Source organism: Diabrotica undecimpunctata, chromosome 1 (assembly GCF_040954645.1).
Source record: "Diabrotica undecimpunctata isolate CICGRU chromosome 1, icDiaUnde3, whole genome shotgun sequence".
In the NCBI taxonomy this organism is placed as follows: domain Eukaryota; kingdom Metazoa; phylum Arthropoda; class Insecta; order Coleoptera; family Chrysomelidae; genus Diabrotica; species Diabrotica undecimpunctata.
Genome location: NC_092803.1, coordinates 189,912,438 through 189,932,757, shown reverse-complemented (window position 1 = coordinate 189,932,757; position 20,320 = coordinate 189,912,438). Strand labels below are relative to the sequence as shown.

The 20,320-nt window shown below is 34.7% G+C and overlaps 2 protein-coding genes across 3 annotated transcripts in view; one reads left to right on the top strand and one right to left on the bottom strand.

Annotated features, from left to right (window-relative positions):
• LOC140432772 (SPRY domain-containing protein 7) overlaps positions 1-20,320 on the bottom strand; it is a 129,726-nt gene that overhangs the window by 86,858 nt on the left and 22,548 nt on the right. The gene's annotated exons all lie outside the window — the stretch shown is intronic.
• Positions 1-20,320, top strand: part of Hs6st (heparan sulfate 6-O-sulfotransferase) — a 48,578-nt gene that overhangs the window by 11,071 nt on the left and 17,187 nt on the right. For both annotated transcript variants that reach the window (XM_072520868.1, XM_072520869.1), the window contains exons 2-4: positions 3,648-3,819; positions 11,122-11,389; positions 16,247-16,458. In XM_072520868.1, the coding sequence (XP_072376969.1) occupies positions 3,648-3,819; positions 11,122-11,389; positions 16,247-16,458 (652 nt within the window). The remainder of the gene's footprint in view (positions 1-3,647; positions 3,820-11,121; positions 11,390-16,246; positions 16,459-20,320) is intronic.

Below are 20,320 nucleotides of genomic sequence, written 5' to 3'. Positions count from 1 at the left end.
GATCTTAATATATTCGTACTGTCATGTATACTCAGTTTGCTATTCCCAGTCCGAACTGTCTAGTGAATTTAGTAATTATTTTTTTGCGAAGTTAGTTACTTTTTGACAGACTAAAAGTGGCTGGAAATTACTATACAACCAAGCACACGTACTCATAGCCAATATTAATAGTAAACAAACTAAATAGTAAATAAAATAGAACTTTGCGAATTACCGATAATCAATATTTATTTATCTGCACCATATAATAAATAGTTATGTTAAATTATAACAAGTAAAATATATTTTTTAAATATATACTACCCAAAATTTGATGGGTTTAGTATACACTTCCACTATTTAGAATAATTCTTCTTTTTTTAAAGAAAGAAGTCTGCAATAGTAGGATACTTGAACTATTAATACTGAGAAGTAGGAATTGTTGTGTTGTAGGTTTCCGACAATGAATCTGTCAAAATATGCCCGAGCTAAGCGAATGGAGTATAATAACTCGTATGTTGCTAGACGTTCATTACTAACGAAGTTAGGGTGTAGTGTCCTTTTGGTAGTCGCCTTGTTTGTTTTATCTATCTTAATATAATCCTTATCCCCTACCCTTTCATTTAACGCATCATACGCACCAATCCACCCACGAAATAAAATATTTGTCAAAAACTCCTCCTCCTCAGTCCTAATCCCTTTTGGGATGTGGTGACACCATCAGGCCTTTACAGTTTTTTCACTATTTCTCTCACTCCTTCTCTGTCCTGGGCTAGTTGTTCGGCTTCATGTAACCCTTGGTTAATCAGCATTTTTGTTTGATCTATCCAACGGCTTGGAGATTTTCCCCTAGGTCTCTTTCCTTCAACTCTACCCTCGACTATCAGTTTTTCCATCGTACCTGTTCTTCTAGCAATGTGTCCAAAATACTGCAAATATCTCTGTTGTATTTGTTTAAGCAATCTATCCATCTATCTATGTCAAAAACTAATTACGATTAATTGAATTAAAACTATTTGCCGCCATTTTTGACTGGCAACCTATTATCAATGTATTCTCCTCATATTAAATGTATGTAGAAATGTGAGTTTGATGAATTACTTTATGAACGTAGTGATCCTGCTGTGGGATCTTGTACTATTGTAATATATATTATTATAACAATAAAACATTGAAAACTTTGTTTTCAAAACTTCACAAAATTTATTATATCTTATCACTACAGCTGTTTCTGCAGAGTGCCTTTCTCAAGTGATCTATTTTTGCAATGTATTTACACGTTATAGTCTTTAACTGAATAGGTTGAGGAGGAGAAAGCTGTTTGTCTCAAGTTGGTCATTCAGGATTATGTCTGTATTTTTAATTTGTTAATTTCCATAGATTCTAATAAAGATAGGTTAAGACCTTTATTTTGGATGTGAAAAATTTGAAATTCGTCATTAAAAGAATAATTATGATCTAGAAGGAGAAGTGCGTATGTCGAATCTGTTTTTCTATTATTAAAAGCCTTTTATATTCTGCTATACGTTTGTTAAAAGTTCTAGCAGTTTGACCGATGTAAGTTTTTGGGCAGTCACCACATTTAGGTAAATATATTAAAAACAACAAGAGCCAAAATAAAAAGCACTTACACAGTGGTGTATACAAGTTTAAATGTGACGACTGCTCAAAGGCTTACATCGGTCTAACTGGTAGAACTTTTAACAAACTTATAGCAGAACATAAAAGGGCTTTCAATAATAGAAAAACAGATGCTACATACGCACTTCAGTGTTTTATTGTTATATAAAATGAATTTCCATCAAGTAATTGTTCATCACTGAATCCATCACTTATTTATTAAAATTAGTAGTACATAGTTTTTGTGGATAGGTAGACATGAAGGTAGCTGAATGAGCAAATTATTATATTGATGGGATTAAGCCACAACTGTAATGAAAATTACATTTTATAATTTTTATTTGAGGTTTCGACTTCCACTTTAAATTTAAGGATTTATGGTATTGGAAGGAAGGAGGTTGAAAAATGATAGATGTCTATATAGATTCCCTTCTTCTTCGGACCCTTAGAGTCTTAAGTTATTCTTCTATATCATCAATTCATCTTCTACGCGGTCTCTTTTTTTCGGTTTTCTGCCCTCTGGGTTTGAGGATGTCAATATCTTCGTGTATCCTTTATCTGACATCCTAGCAATGTGTTCAACTCATCTTAGCCCCTTATCTTTAATAACTTTCATAATACATATTTAGATAAGTGTATAGCTAGTATAATTCAAAGTTACATGTTTGATACCATAGTCCATTTTCATTTACGTCCCCAAAAATCTTTGGAAGTATTTTTCTCTCAATGATTCTGTCGCCTCGTTGGAGAAAAGGGATCGAACCGCCTTTTCTGCCTCGTACGCTCTAGAGAGGGTTTCGACCGTCGCAGGTGAAGTATCCTCTGCTAAGTCCATTGTGGTTACGGACTGTTAGAAATGTTTGGTATAGTTCTTACATCAAACAAAACATCAAAACTAAAGTCTAACAAGCTATCTAAGATAGTCATGAATATTCAGCTCAACCGGGTGCTATTATTCCGAGGAGTGAGATTACATAAACAAAGGACCATTTCATAAAACAAGTGGTTCCCTTGTTTATGGAATTTCACACCTTCAACAGTAGCACCCCGCTGAACTGAATATTCATGACTCTCTTAGATATCTTGTTAGACTTTAGTTCTTTTTTCCAGGATTTCTGATCTCCTGTAAAGCAATGGCATCTGCTTTGGATTTACGCATTTCTTGTATGAGCAGAGCTGTATCTCCAGGATGATAAAGGCTCATATATTCCACATGCAAATTTCCAAACCATTGTCCTTATTTCGTGAGTTCTTTTTTTTGTAGCTTTTATAACATGGGATTTTCTACAGGATTAGATAGTTAGCCCAACGCCTAACTACTCCTAACTTCTTTTTCGGGGTACCATTTCACTTGCTCTTGTCAGTTCCCGACTCAAGCTTCCACCCGGCTTAGATGCCAGATCTCCAGTTCGGTTGCTTGGATTAACAGGGGAACCTAGCGTGGGTGTGAGAGTCTGATTTGAATAGAAGAGGCTAAGTGGAGTAAACTGGGACCTACTCCATGTTTTCGCATTCTACTACTTTACGTCCCTTTCATATTATGAGTTAATATGAAAAAAAATCATGGATGCAAGAATGCTACAGCGAAATACCTGTCCAATGATGAAAGGAAAGGGCTAACAACTGACAGATGTCTATATCGTTAAAAGATGTACAACCTTGTATATAAATAACCCTATTAATGTCAGCTTGTACAACAAAATTCAAAATATGATAATAAGTGAAATATGACGCACTATAAATAAATATTTTTTATGTATTTGCGATTATTTCATTTTAGATCATAAAAAGTTATCTTTAATAAATCAATGGCTTAATATTCTCAATATAATACTATAAGCTTAATATAATTAATTTAGTAAATTTATGGTTTATTTAATACCAAGAATTTACACAACAAACTTCCTATTATCACTCTATCCATATGTCTACACAGTGAAAAAAAAATACGACTTGACCCAAATTAATTTAAAATAATAATCTTTTCACTTAACACTTATGCCAATGTGTACATTTAACTATTTATAAAATTAAAAACATATTTCCAGGTCTGTGCACTCAGCTCGCGGGAAGCGGTGTATGTTGATGATAATTTAGGAAAACCGTTGGCTCATACGAGGTCCAAAGTGGGCCTAAGCTACGACGATATGCTTAACGATGATTTTACCTTCGATATGGATTCGCACGACGTCGTCGTGTTTCTTCATATGCAAAAAACAGGTAAGGTTATTTATCAAAAAGAATATTTTTAACTCATGCGTTAGAAGAAAATTCGTTAGAGAACGATCGTGGTTCTGATCTTATTTGAACACTTTTAAATTGTATTTTTTTTTGTATGTCGATGATATGTATAATATGATATCAATCTTGGGCATAAATCGTCAAAAACATCCTGAAAATATTTTTCAAAATTTAAACCCAAAGTTAATAAGGATCATTAGTCGGATGCTATTTATAAAATAAATAATTGTAAAGACTGCAATTCAGCATATATTGGACAAACACACCAATATCTACATAGAAGGGTTGTTGCACACAAACATAGTGTACAAACCAACAAATTAAATACTACAGCCTTAACCAAGCATTCTCTTGAAAATGGCTATTGTTTTTATATTGAAAATGTACAGATTTTGGAAAAAGAATAAAACTACAACAAAAGATGCATATTGGAGATGATGTCAAGTCAGATTAGTTCTGCTTCTTCCTGATGTTCGAGGGGAACTGATTTCTAAGTCGCTGAACGCTCTGTTTAAATCCGTTTTAGCGCTTCTTGTGATTGGTCCTGTACTCAGAGTAGGCGGCGTCTTATTCGCTATTTTAATTTCTACGTTTTTGTCTAGAATTGGTTTCCACGTATTTGGGAGCCTTTGGGCATCATCTCTGGTATTTAAATTTTTTGTTTATGTTTTTCGATGATTTTACTTCTCTAATTACACGTTTGGTCCTATACTCGATGTTGGCTAGCATCGTCGTTCCATTCAAGCTTATTTTATGTCCTGTGTTTATGACATGTTGTGCGAGAGATGACGTCTTCTCTTTTCTTTCGATGGCATTTCGATGTTCTTCTCGTCTAACTTGTATTCTTCGATCCGTCTGTCCGATGTACGATTTATCGCAGTTTTCACACGGGATCCTATATACTCCTTGATTTGTCAATGCAACTTTTGTTTTTGCTGATGGTAATATAGTCCCCATTTGTTAGTTTTTCAGATCTTGTGATTAAGGTTTTTATTACCTAATTTAATTGTGCAGGATGATGGTGTGAATCGGCGTGTAAATATCTGTCAGTATGGGTTGGCTTTCGGTATACTGCATATCCTATGCTTCCGTCTTCTTTCTTTATAACCAACACATCTAACAGTAGAAGTTGTTAGTTATTCCCGTTCCATGATTAACTGTATTTTTGGATGGATATTGATGATGTATAGCAGGAACTATTAAGTTTTTCCTCTCCATGTGTCCAGATAATAAATGTGTCGTCAACATACCTAAGCCACAGTTTGAGTTTATGCTCTGATGTTTATATTGCTTTTGATTCCATATCTTGCATAAATAGGTTGGCTATTACGGGTGACAATGTTGACCCATCGGTGCTCCTTCAACTTGTTTGTACCTCTGGTCCTTGTAGATGAAATAGGTGTTATTTAAGCAATGCCCCGTCAAGCTTACGTGTGGAACAGCGACAGTAATGCGTTTCAATACTTTTAAAAGTATTAATAAATTTTTGAACTGATTCCTGTTTTCCTTTAAAATTTGCAGTTTTTCGTCACCCCTTCTTTTTTTCGTAGGAACTTCTCCTGTTTATAAAAATGATTTCATAATGTATGTGAGGCAATGTTTCGTAATATTTAATATGTTTTTGCTTCATGTCTAGAGTTTTTTGAACGGCGACGTTTAGGTAGTTGAACTGTACAAAATTTTAGAATAAAGGAATCTTGTCCTTAGCTGCATAAAACGCATCATGAAAACACTTGATATCTCTCATTGTTAGAGAAGAACATCGATAGGCCTTCGTTTTGTGACCGTAAGTAGGGAATTGTGGTAACTGTGATGAAGAGTACCTGAAAAGATAACATTTTTCACAAAATATTTGTAATGCTGACCTTATAAAAATAACAATAGCTTGAACAAATCATTAGTTTTTTTTTTATTAGTTTTTCGTAACATGTAAAATAGTGTTAATAATAAAATAAATCAAAAAAATTATATGAATAAAATCTGAATCCGGATCTGCTCCTAAACCTAAACTTTCGAGTAAAAACTACAACTAAAATTTAAAGAAGATACCTCATTTTTGAGACTGCGAATTCGTTTGCTAGCTTTGTTGTTTTCAATAGGAGTTGTAATAGTTTCCATTTTGAAGTACTAACAAAATAAAAAAAAGAAACAGCTTGGCACCTTGGTTGAAAAGAAACTACGAGAAATTATAACGATAACGACTCCAGCCGACTCCTACTGATATATCACATGGTCGCTGCGACGATTCTCATTGGCCAAAGAGGACATTGTCGACTTTGATTCTAAACCGTTCATGGAGATTGCCGTGTTTGATTCTGAGGCTAAATCTATATGCTATTTTATAGGCGGATAATACCGTTTTTGATTCTTATTCTCTTTATTTTTGTATAATGTTTTAAAATACGAATAATTTGATGTAACTAACTCAATTTTGGTAAAAAGTGGAGATTGCCGGCTTTGTCCTTGACCTTGACTAGGACCCTCATATATGTATACACTCCACTGTTCAAAAGTATTTGGTTATTCAACTTCTGATTCTAAAATTGTTGCCAAATTACTATTCCTACTCTCGCTCTCGCTGTAGATTTTCTAGCTAATTCCGTGTTTGCTCTACCTTCTGCTGTTTTACCTAACTTTTTTATGGTATACTGAAGTTATCGGTTTTTTTTTTTTCAATTTCGTCAATTTTATTACATTTTTTGTTCAGCCAAATCTCCTAACTTTGCTTTTTCGATTTTTTTTTACCGTCTTATATATTTTTCACCTTTCACTTCTCACATCCATACTTGATTAATCGTCATTGAAATAATTTGTTGAGTCTAAAGTTTAAATCATTTCGAAAATTTGTTTTTTACTCTGTAATAATAATAATTTTATTAATAGGGGGATTCTGAAGACTTCTAATCTATTTCTGATTCGACCTAGTAGCCTTTCGACCAAATTCTAACAAATAGGCGCTAATTTTGAAACATTCTTTGTATAAAATATTTATCTTAAGAGTTTTCTCTGCCATTGTATTGTTATGATTTTATTAAATCCGTTTGTTATAAAATCGAGATGTAGACTCAACAAAAGAATTTAATTACCGGATAGAGCATTTCAGTCACGTACATAACAAAGAATTTATTCTACTCACTATAATAAGAAGTCAATACTCTTCATATCTGAATTTTAATGATTAAAACAATTATGTATGAGGAACTTTTTAAAATAAATACAAATGGGTGATTGTTTTGCAATATTTATTACTTAATAATCGGCAGATGGCAGATATGCTACGGTTGTTTAATAAAAACAATAAAAACACGTATAGTATTTAAACTGTTTTTCATTCGACTGATTCAAAAGAAGCTGTCAATAATATTAAGAGATCAGTCCCATTATTTAAACAATCTACAATTTTCCTTGAGATAAAAGTCTTTACGTTAATGACAAGGTGAGAAGTCGGGACTGTAAAGGACTGTTTTCTAGGACATTTTATAGAATATACGCCTAGAAAAATCATTACGGGTGGACTTTAAAATATAATTATCAGTTGTCAATCATTTTCGGCAAAACTTTTTTGGGTAATCACGCAGATCGGACGGGATCAATTTATTAGAAAGGCCCTCTTCATATTTGAACACATGCACTTTTTTTATTTGTTTATGCCCTATAAATGACGAAATATTTTATCGTCTTCTATTTCCTCTGTTAACAAATATTTGAGTAATTGTTTTCTGTTAATCAATAAACTCATTTCAATCTCGCACAAGCGCAGTGATAAACAAAGTAAAAAATAAAGAGACCAGAAGGTAAACACACGACCATAATAAAATTGTACACGTATCAACGAATCAATGAACGATCCCCAACGATTATCGTTCCAGATTTTACGTTGGACCATCACCTCCAGCCATCATCGTTACAGTTGTCCCAAGGAAACCGGACCTTAATTCATACGCCCAAGTAGATTCTGGGCTGCATTAGCCATATGGGGGTTCAGTGGCTACAATTTGGAGAAAAAACATTAACTTTAATGTTATAATAAGTCCAAATACATATTCTTCTGTTCCTGTTCAATATTTACTTTAATTTTGTTATACACCTGACCACTAAATTTGTATTCTGGCAACGCCGCAATAATATAGGTGTATGACAATTACTCGAAACTCAACCTTAGTTGCCCACCAGCATTGTACAAAACAAGAAAGTAAAGTTTATCAATCGAGTCTATTTCTTCTCAAGATTATATAAGATTCACCAGCATACAGCATATTTACATACACAAGTTTCAAACAAGTTTGATTTTCTCGACCTACAATACTGGTGGACGACTGAGGTCTATAGTAGAAGCCACAGTTAGAATGCAGTGCAGGTAAGATAGGAAATGTATTTCTTACGGGAGAACGACCGACCACGTTGCCAGTTTGCTCCGATCGGCGCATCAGGACCGGACTTAAGAATTATAGCACTGGAATATACGCGCACACAACAATTGCCTACGGTTATATAAAAGACTATAATTATTGTTTCAACTAAAGCATGATTCAATCATCGATGTATAAATAAGAGTTACATTGTTGAACTAAACAATAACAAAGAAAAATATTATTCATTAGTAGAAGCGAATCGGTTTTAAACCCCATTGTCCACGCAAAGCAAACATGTCTCTTTGTCGATTTGGGTACTGGTCATTAGACCAAAAACTTGTTGGCAAAAACTATGAAAGCTCAGTTCTAGTTCATTTTCTCAAGCGGATAAAAGTAGCTACATCATGGAGCCGTTGCTAGTATCTGTCGTGAATTTCAAACAGGGTATGAGTCTTAGTGTGCCAGTAAAACGTGTGCTGTTAAAGGCATTGAACTATCATCTGAACTTAAAAAATAGTGACAGCTTGAATATTACTGTGGAAAAAGTTTCGAAAATGTGCGGTGTGAGTGTTAGCAAAATTTTTGACATCCGCGAAGAGGCCCAGCAAGGCGAACTGAAACCGGTACAAAAAAGGAAGAAAAACAGTTTCCAGACCAATTCATGTGAGAATACTTACGATGAGGGAGTGAAATCTCGACTAAGAAAAATTGTCCATATTTTTTTGGAAAACATACCACCAACCGTCGACAGCATAATCAACAGAGTGAAGGATAATTGGGACCTACCAGTTTTTTCAAAAACCACATTTCGTAGGCTACTAAATGACATGGGTTTTGAATATGGTAAAATAGGTCGAGATTCGATAATGCTGGAAAGAAAAGATATCATATCCTGGAGACACAAGTACCTCAGACAAATAAATACATTGAGGAAGAAATATAATGTAAACCTTGTTTATACCGATGAGTCTTGGACTAACATGGGTGCTTCAGTCAAAAAGGAATGGAGGGACACAACGATCAAGAATCCACGAGATGCCTTCATAAAAGGGCTCTCTACTAAACTGAAAGCTCCAACCTAAAGAGGTCCTTGGTTTGTTCTTCTTCATGCTGAAAGCGAAACTGGTTTTATGGCATGGGCCGAATTAACTTTCTTGGCCAAGAAGGCAACGGCTGATTACCACGACGAAATGGACGGGGATCTATATGAAGAATGGTTCGAAAAGATGTTAATGCCAAACTTGCTGAAAGACAAATAAAACTCATCGTTTGATTTCCCGAAAAAATTATGGAACAAAAGGCAAATAAAAGATTGGCTAATCGAAAAGAACATTTTCTTCGAAGAAGATTACCTAAAAAGTGAATTACTTGATACTGCGACCGCATTTAAAGACGAGTACGACAAGTACATAATTGAAACAATTACGGAAATATACGGCGTTAATATTTTGGAACTGCCGCCCTACCATTGCGAGCTGAACCCAATTGAGATGGTGTGGAGTCAAGTGAAAAGGTATGTGGCTTCAAACAACGTCGATTTTAAAGAAAAAACGGTAGAACGATTGATAACAGAAGCTTACCAAGGCGTATCTAAAGAGTAGTGGCATAATTATGTGAACCACGTCAAGAAGGTAGAAGAAAAAAATGTTTGCGGTGGACAATTTGCAGGAAGATATTGAACCGGTGATAATTAATATAGGAGATGATTCAGAGGATGAGGTCGATTTAAATATGGATTACGATTAGTATTAATTAAGGAGAAATATCTCAGATTTAATGCTCATTTGTTTTTTTTAGTACTGTACTTACAGTACATTTCAGGTATGATCTTCTTCTATGTATATATATTTATCGTGCCGTATAGGGTAAACTACTTGCATTTTTTTTGTATATATGTATATAAGTATTTACGAGGTATTATTCTACTATAGTTTTGAGTAATTGTCATACACCTGAATTATTTCGGCGTTACCGGAATATAAATTTAGTCAGGTGCATTACACAATTATTTGACCATAAGAACATATACTGCAAAGTCAATATTAGACGGACTCTAGATATTTTGTGCAGTCTGCTTGTATTAGTTAATTATGATTAAAAAAAAACTGGAGAATAAGTTTCACGTCGCATTGTGAATGTTACATAGCCCGATTTTGCTTAATTTGCTGCGATTTTCCATCTTTTAAGCCAATTTTAAATTTTGTTTAAATTAATTTGTAAAATTTGTGATGACCTTTGCGGGTTTATATGTAACGCAAGAACAGCCCTGCCATCAGCAGATGTGACAGCTGTGGTTAATCTAGTAGTTGATAAGTCAACAGTAAATAACAAATAGGACCTAAATTAACAAACAGAGCCTAAATTAACTTCGAATTGCTCGGATCGGGCTTTGTGCTGTTTAATTTCAAAATAACAGTCAGATATGTAAGATTTTATGATTAAATAATAATGGTGTCGAAGATTTTTCTTAAGTTTATATAGAAGTCCGGTATGCCACACCTTTTCGAAAGCTTAACTGTGTGTTCAAAAAGACTGCACTACAGTACCTCTTGTTCTCCAGGTTATTATCTATCTATTTTTATCAAGCGATGAACTTGTTCCATGGTTCTGCTGCGGATCTGCTGCGGAAAACAAATTGATGTTGTGGGATTAAGTTTCGCTCTAAGAGGATGGGCTCTAACCGTTTTATGAGAATACTTTTATAATTTAAATACTGTAGAGATCATTGGTAGAAGACTTATAGGCCTGTAGGATGTCAAATCATTGAGATATTTTCCAGGTTGTAGTATCATGAGAATTTCAGCAACTTTCCGTTGGTTAGTAAAAAAAGGAATAATATATCAATACTTTAGTTTTTTCTTTTGCCACGATGCAACGCTCGGTATAAAGAATATTGACTGGCAAACTTGTCTTATCAAATACATTTTAGGTGGTACATCATTCGGAAAACACCTCGTCCACGATCTGGATTTGAAACGTCCGTGTACGTGTCCTATAAGTCGCAAGAGATGTTACTGTTTTCGACCTCATTCGAATCAAAGTTGGTTATTCAGCCGATACACGACAGGATGGAAATGCGGCCTACATGCCGATTGGACGGAATTGACGACATGCGTCGATGAAAAATTAGACGAGCTTGAAGATGTAGTTAAGAGAAGATATTTTTATATAACGCTGCTGAGGGAACCAGTAGCCAGGTGAGTTTGGAAACGATATTTCTATACCCTTTTTTTCTTCAAAGTCACAAGGAAACTTTGGTTTCGGAAGTAATATTTTTTAAGGTGTTATTTTATCGTAGCAAAGTAACTATGGCGTTTTAAAGTTTGAATTTTTTGTATTCTTGTCTAACACACACAGATTTTTTATTTAAGTAGACTTTACATTACATGATTTTATCATATGAGATTTGTTATGATTCCTCGTTTCTATGATGTTTTAAAAAATCGTGTTTACACTGCATGATAAGTTATGACTTATGATATGAGTGACAATGAGTGAGGTTTTATTGATTTTGCTTTTTGTTTATGGTCATAGAGATATTAGACACAGTATAGGTATCAACTATTAGATTTTTTAACTATTATAATGGAAAATAAATCTTTGATTGCATTGGCTTCCCGACTTTTAATAATAATACGCCGGCAACAACAGCTTACAGCAGTAAGAAAAAAAGATCAGACGCCTTTGGGCTTGCAGGTGGCTCTTACGAAGAAATCGTGGACAGGGTATATCAAATTTAGTGTTGATATTATATCAAATTAAAAATAATTAATAAAGAAACTAAACTAAAATTATGACTATAAATCTAATCTTAAGACTATAAATCACTAAACTAAGAATAAAATAAACTAAATAAATAATAAAAGAAAAATATGACACAATGGCACACATTAGATAATAGGTTAAATATCAATGCAACAAACAAAAAATAAATAAATAAATAAATAATGTCTCTCGGTAAGGGAATGTTGCTGAATTGACATAAGAATAAGGCGTGATATTTAAATATGTTGGTGTTACCGGTATTATTATCGAAAATCATTAGATTTTATCATGCGGAATAGATACCGTCCTATTCTCCTGTGACAATCTATGACGAGCCGCATGACAGTGCTTATGACAAAATCATATGACAAATCACACAGTGTAAACATGTAAATTTCACTTATGACCAAATCATATGACAAATCACATGATAAATCATGTAGTGTAAAGTCGATTTTAGTTCATTGGATTTAGGAGAATTGATTATTCATGTGTTAGCAATCGACCTTTGTTTACAATGTGTCAACCTGACCTGGTATAAATTGTGCTTGATCAGTTATTAAATAAAGAACGAAAAAGTACCATCTATACTTTTTGAAAGTGCAACGTGGAGAATTGGTTCGGTTAGCATAGCGGGAGCTTAACAGCATACTAGACGTCGCTTAATAATTATCTGGGGCTCTAAAGTCATCATGCTGAAAACGGAGAATAAAGAAATAATAACAAGATGGAAGTACTAGTAAGCTAGAGAATTGGTGCACTCTAAAAAAGAAAAAATACAAAACAACCTGGTGGTTAGTGGTCCTTTCTTGGATACTAATGTTATTGATAAGAAGGAGCTAGAATAAAGTATTCAACGAAGAAGATGTTAAGATAAAAGAAGTGCGCAAGCTGGCATCTAACAAGGGAATTATAGTGATGAATAGCGTAGAAGATAGCTCATTGTTTTGAAAAATAAATCAAAACTCAAAACTAAGATCCTTATAGACAGCGGTATGACTAAGAAAGACAGAGCGATTCAGACTTTTGCAACGAAAAAATCGAAACCGAGAAGAAAATAGGGAAGAATTATCAAGGTCATTATTACAAAGGTCATAAAATATTGAAGAGATGAAACAAGAAGGAGAATAAACTTATAAAAAAATACATATACATAAAACAAAAGAAGTATATGAAAAATTGGGTTGTAGAATATACAAAGCATTAATGGAAAGTCAAGGCAATGGGCAATGGCTGTTGGCTTGACTGGCAAATGACCATTATATGTTTTATGTAGGGGTAAATGACTTGAGTGCTTTAAATCCGATGTAGCTGTGTTGATACATAAACAAGGCTTAGTTATGCAATGTGAATAAGTAGTACATACGAGTAGTACCTGAAAGAATAATAAAACCAGACACTAGAGCCAACTGTAAACACGTTCACAATTTTTGTTGGATATGCGCCATCAGAGAATGAATCGAAAAGCATCCATGATGAAAAGTTAAAAGATGAAAAAATAGCCTCAATGTTTAACTCATATATAAATTTTTTCTATAAAATAAGAATAGCTTAGAAAGTTTTGAAATTTCCAGAGAACTTCTTCGGGTACCTACCATATTTTATTGCTTAATAGTGTCATATTTTATACATATCATTTCGGAAAATCTTCGAAAATTTGCCGCTTGGCAAAAAATGTTTCAAGCATTAAGAACCTCTACTTAAATTTGAAAGACTCTAACACTTGTCAAAATTTGAACAAAAAATATAAAATAAACATAACCATAAATTAATTTAAATAAATCACATTTTTCCTTTTACTAAAGTCATTTTTGACTGTCGAATTTTCCCTCGAGCTTAGTACAATAATAGTTGAAGATTCTCGTTCATTCTCAAAACCATAATAAAAACTTAAAATCAGACGTTAAAATGGCTCGGTCACGGTCGGGTCGTTTTAGGGGGTGAGTGTCGCTGGCGTAATTGAGCTTTTTCTCGGTGTGAGCAAAGATGAAAACAACCAATATTTTTAAAGCATAGCTTTCTTGTCGCGGGCTACGGATGTGTGAAAAAATAAAAACAAAAGAAACGCCATGAATGCAAATCGTTCGACCACACACTACGTGATAAACGCAGTGCCCTGCGTATTTCTTAATAAAATAAAATAAACTAAACTGAAATCTAATTATATATCGAATCCAATCGAATTGAATCGAATCGAATGAAATCGAATAGAATCGAGTGGGATCGAATCAAATGGAATTGAATCTAATTGAACGGAATTAAATTTGAACTTTCATTAAATTCGATTAACATTAAATCAAATTAAAAACCATCGCTTCGTGCGTAGGCGATAAGAAAGATATGCTTCCTCTTCTCGGTCACTCCCGGAGTACCACATCCCGTTTTTTATATTCCAGTATTTTCTGATTTCCCATTCTTAAGGAGAAATTGCTTTCTCGCTGTTATTTGAGGTAACTATTACGTTAAAAACCAATAGAAATCCGAAGATTTCTTACGTTTGAAATCAAATCAGGAAAATGCCAAATCTGTGCACATTATTTTTAAAATTATTACTAATATGACATAAACATTTTGTTTCATTCAGAGAACTTACCACAAGGTCGCTCTGAGGATTCCAAAAGGATGAAATACAGTAAAACCTCCCTTAACCGAATCCTTTTTAACCGAAACATCGTTTAACCGAAACGGCTGACAGTTCCAATAATTTCGTCAATAAAAAGTAAATGTTTGTCGCAAAACGTAAACAATTCCGTTAATTTCACTCATTGATTGATGTCTATGTGTGTTGGGAAATTACAAAAACCAAGAGCTCTAAAAGATATTTCCGAAAAAGCACTTTCAGTTATAGAAGCCAAAAAAGTTCATGGATGTAGACCACTTTATTTTTAGAATGGTTCGAAAATGAATTCGTCTCAAGTGTTAAATCCTTTTTAAAATCAAAAAACCTTCCTATCAAAGCATTGTTGCTTGTTGACAATGCGCCAACTCACCCTCAAAATCTACAAAATGGTGACAATTGTCAGATTTTTGCCACCGAATGTCACAAGCTTAATTCAGCCGTTAGACCAGGGAGTCATAGAGACATTCAAGAGACATTATAGAGGAGCATTCTTAAAACATCTGTTATTACAGGAGACGAATTAGTCTAAAAGTGTTCACGAAATTCTCAAATCTTTAACAATGAAACATGTTTATTGGTGAGCTGAGTCGTGGGCCAAGATCAAATCTTCAACTTTGGAAAAATGCTGGAACAAACTGTTTGATGGGATGTCCCCGAACTGGGATTTTGATTGAGGATCCTGAAGAAGAAAATGGTAAGGAAACGAAAAAAAATTAAACCTTTCATAAAAAAAAACCAGGACATCATTGATATGGTTCTTTATCCAGACAACCTGAGCATATCAGACCACGAAGATAACGACCCAAGAGGCAACAGGCAACAACCGACGAGATTTTCAACGCCTTAGAGGTAAGAATTTTATACAGTAGGCCTAATTAGTTAGGGACACGACTAGGTTCTTAATTTTTGTTGTCATTACATAAAGTTTTGTCCTTTTCAGATTATTTTACGTTTCATCGAACAATCGAATGAGGCAAACTCATGAAAGCAAACAGTGACAGTTCTGCCAATGAACGATGGAGAGAGAGAAAAACACCGTTGTCAAACGAAAACGCAAAAGAAAATAGAAGATTTCTTCAAAAAAGCAGTTAAACTTGTTCATTTTCCTTAATTTTATTACTTTAAACTGGGTCTACTTATTAGAAAACATTAAAAAATCAACTCATAGTATTTTTTAATACCAATACTTTGATCAAGAATATTATAAAAAACAGTTATTTTTAACCGAAATTCTTGTTATCCGAAATGGCCTTCCGCCAAATTATTTCGGTCAACGGAGGTTTTACTGTACGTATAAGCGAATGATAGTGCCTTTATTGGAATCAAATCTTAACTCTCTTTCGTAACTACATATTATGTTTGCTATCTCTCGCACTTTTCTCACTTGGTGGCTATCCAATACGATATGGCAGATATTTTCATGAACGTCCATGGTAACAGTAGTGCTTGGTCGTCTACAATAATAATAATTATTGTTATTCTCCCATTTCTCGTTTTTTTATTACACAAACTTGTTTTTCAAAGGCGAAAAACATACATACCTTATTTTATGAACAACCCTGGTATTATAATCTGTATTTTTATTCTTTATGTTATAACTGTCAACGTAATAATTACGTTTAAGCCTCTAAAAATACCTAGAAACTTAATGTATATTCGTATTCTATAGATACTTATCAGAATTCCGCCACGTGCAAAGAGGAGCAACCTGGAAAGGATCCAGACATTTTTGCAACGGACGGTTAGCCACAGATAAAGAAGTGCCTCCTTGTTATAAAGGAGAGGATTGGGAGGGCGTCAAATTAGACGACTTTATGAATTGTCAGAGCAATTTAGCCATTAATAGACAGACTAGGATGTTGTCCGACTTGGAACTTATAGGTAAGATTGTTTTATTTTTATATTTACCGTCGCTGGTTTATATTTTCGTAAATAAATAATGTATTAAAACTTCTATAAATTTTAATAATAATAATTTATATATAATTTCAAAAATAATGTATTAAAAGTAAATGAGTATCTTCTTCAATTGTAGTTTTGGAAACTGCTGCGCGAAAGATTTCTGCGGATGAGCGGTCGAACCATCTCCTCAGGTCTTTCAGCCACGAGTTCTGGCGTCTTCCTACTGATCTTTTCACTGTACTTTTCCTTCCAGTATAACTTGAAGTCATTCGTATCTTTCGCCTCTCAACACATGACCTAAGTATTGCATTTTCCTCTCTTTGATTATTCTTAGTAATTCTTTTTGTTTACACATGCTACGAAGTACCTCAACATTAGTAACTCTTTGTACCCATGGAATTCTCAACATTCGTCTGTATATATACATCTCAAAGGCATCTATTCTTTTTTCTATTTCAGAGTCCATTGTTCAACTTTTACAGCCATACAGTAAGACAGAAAAAACGTAACATCTGATCATTCGGATTCTAAGCTGCAGACTAAGGTCTAAGGTCCTTCTTCATGTGCCTTGTCCGTTCCGAACGTTGGCAATCAACATGGCTATTCTGACTTTGTTTACGGCAGATCTGAATAGTTCAGCAGATGACAATCCGAACCATTGCCGCAAGTTTTGGAGCCACGAGTGTCTTCTCCTCCCTGGACCCCTTCTGCTGTCTATTTTCCCTTCAACGATCAGCTGTAGTACTCTATATTTATTATGTCTCATAACGTGACCCAAGTATTCCAACTTTCTTTTCTTTATACTTATTCCTACCTCTCTCTCTTTACATATCCGGCGTAGTACCTCTTCGTTGGTCACGTGCTCAGTCCAGGATATACGTAATATACGTCGGTAAGCCCACATTTCGAAGGCCTCTACTTTTTTCATCAATGTTGCGGTCATTGTCCTAAGGTCCTTAATGAGTATATACAACGAAAATTTGTACCTTTCCCCCCAACTAAAATTGGCCAAATGTGTTTTGACAAAAAAAAAACAAAACCAGGTCGATTTTTATGTTGTGGGGGACCAATTTTTAAGCAAACCTAATTATTGAAACTTTAACCCTGTGCTGGGATTGCTACCCGCTACAGTATTTTTTAAATAGAACGAGGGGTCAAAAGACCCATAATTTGGTAAGAGTTTTCATTATTTCCACAACTGTTTTTATTATCTTTTAATCGATCGATTAGTTACTGACAAATCGCGTTAACGAATGCCAAAATAAATTTGTTTACTACAGTTAAAATATCGTGTTACTTACTGTCAAAGTGGTTTATATAAAAAAAAGAAAGAATTTAAATAATTACTATTTACTTACTAATGATTGTGCCAAAGCCGCGGCAAAGTTTAAAAACAAAGTCATCCAAAGAAACACTTATGTTGACAAGTTTGAAAGTAAGTGTCCAGTTAATAACATCAAAGGAGAAAAGTTGCAATTTTGGGTCATGTACAAATGGATCCCGCTCATTCTATCAGAAAAATAGCTGAATCTGTGAAATGAGTTTGTTACCCTTTGTCACCTTCCAGCGGAACGTTGCAGAAATTCATTTCAGTTATGTTAAAGCATTTTCTCTGTTGTATTCTTTAATTGCACACTTACTGGCCTTACGTAAATATGCTTTTAATTATGGTGTAAATTCGGGATATGGCGAGATAGCTCTCATACCCTGATTATTCTTGTGTCTTATAACTTCGTCTAATGTGCCGTTATAATAGGAATAAACGAAAGATTTGTTCCACAAATTAGGATGGCGATCTTACTACCATTTAGAGCGTATTAAGTAAGGTAATTAATTCCAAGTCGAAGGACCGCCCACTAAAGTGGGAAATAAGCACACAAGCATTAAACAATACGTAATTTAATGATTAATTTTGTACTACAACTAAGTTAAGATCTATTCAAAGTTTTAGCTCAAAGTTTTTATATACAAAACCGCCGATCACTGCTCAATTTGCACGAGTCCGCGAAACACCACACGAGAGCACTGTCACAGTTTAAATGTTTTACTAATAAAATTGTCACATGAACCAAGGATGTTTCCTGCAGTATTAATATACTTTATTAGTAATGAGCGTTTGTGAAACATGTTGCCTTTAAACGAGAGTCTAAAACTCTTAAACCAGAAATGCGTCTCTTTTGATCAAATACTAAACTAAACTAATATGCGAGAGTTGAAACCTCGAACCAAGAAGCGACTAGCTAAGCTGAGGGGGATACAATTTGATATTGACTATGTGACTACTTTCAAATTATTATTGCCTCACCTATCAGGGGTCAGGTGAAATTTCTTCGAAATTTCTATTAGTTAGCTAAAACCCCCTTTTGAATGATTGCTAACGGGTATTTCAAAGATACCAGTTTTCAGGTTAAAAACAGCATTTGAATGCTTTATACCAGCGATTTCTTTGGAATTTGTTACGAGAAAGTTGCCTCGGTAGATTTTACGAAATTAAAAATTGTTTGCTACCAGTGGCGTAGCAACACTTGGATAAATTTCTTACACAAATTTATCCAAGGTATATCTTGAAAAGTGTGGGGGCAGGCAGTATCCTTGGTTTAACTTGGTAACTGTTAAACCTTGATCATCATCATCATAAAGCCCCTATTTGCGTCTACAGTCGGTCATAGGACTCCTTCAGTCTAAGGGCAGCTCAAATAAAGTCTGATATTAGAAGTTTCTGAGAAATGGAAAAAGTCGAGTATCGTTCGGTGATTAAGTTCCTCCACAAAAAGGGTAAAACCAATGTGCAAATCAAAGCCGACCTGGACGAAGTTTATGGTGAGGTTGCACCTTCGTTAGCAACAGTAAAATTTTGAAAAGCTGAATTTGTTCGTGGTCGTACGAGTGTTTTTGATGATGAGCGTCCCGGGAGGCCAAATGAAGTCACCACGCCGGAAATGATCAACAAAGTTCATGACATGATTATGGCAGATCGTCGAATTAAGCTCCGCGAGTTAATAGAGGTCCTAAACATTTCCTACGAACGCGTACACAACATCATTCACCATCATTTGGGCATGAAAAAGCTATCCGCGCGATGGGTGCCGCGTTTGCTGACAATCAATATATATATATATATATATATATATATATATATATATATATATATATTCAGGGATTCTACAGTATTCACTGCCTTCCCTCGCTCAACCGTTTCCATCTCTCTCTGTTGTTCCATTCTCCATCGTTTAGGCCTCTCTTACTCATGGCGTCGTCTACTTCGTTCTTCCAGGATTTTCGGGGTCGTCCTCTTTTCCTCCTTCCTATGACAATCAATCAAATGCAAAAACGTGTGACCACTTCGGAGACGCTTTTGGCGATGATACGGCGCGAGCCGAAGGATTTTTTTCGCCGATTTATCACCGTTGATGAAACCTGGGTGCATTATTACACACCGGAAACCAAAGAACAGTCGAAACAGTGGCGCTAACGCGGCGAAGGCCGCCGAAGAAAGCAAAGAGTGCACATTCGGCCGGCAAAGTGATGGCGACTGTTTTCTCGATGGAACGCAAAAAAGTGCTCTGTCACCAAGACAATGCACCGGCTCATCGATCGGCCGTCGTCATGGCAAAATCACACGAATTGGGCTATGAATTGGTTGAACACCCACCGTATTCCCCAGATCTTGCCGCCAGCGATTTTTTCCTGTTTCCAAACCTAAAAAAATGGTTCGGAGGACGCCGTTTCGCAACAAATGATGAAGTCGTCGCTGAAACTTCGGCCTATTTTGAAGAGCTCGAGCAAAAGTACTATTCGGAGGGGATAAAAAAATTGGAACATCGTCTTACTAAGTGTATCG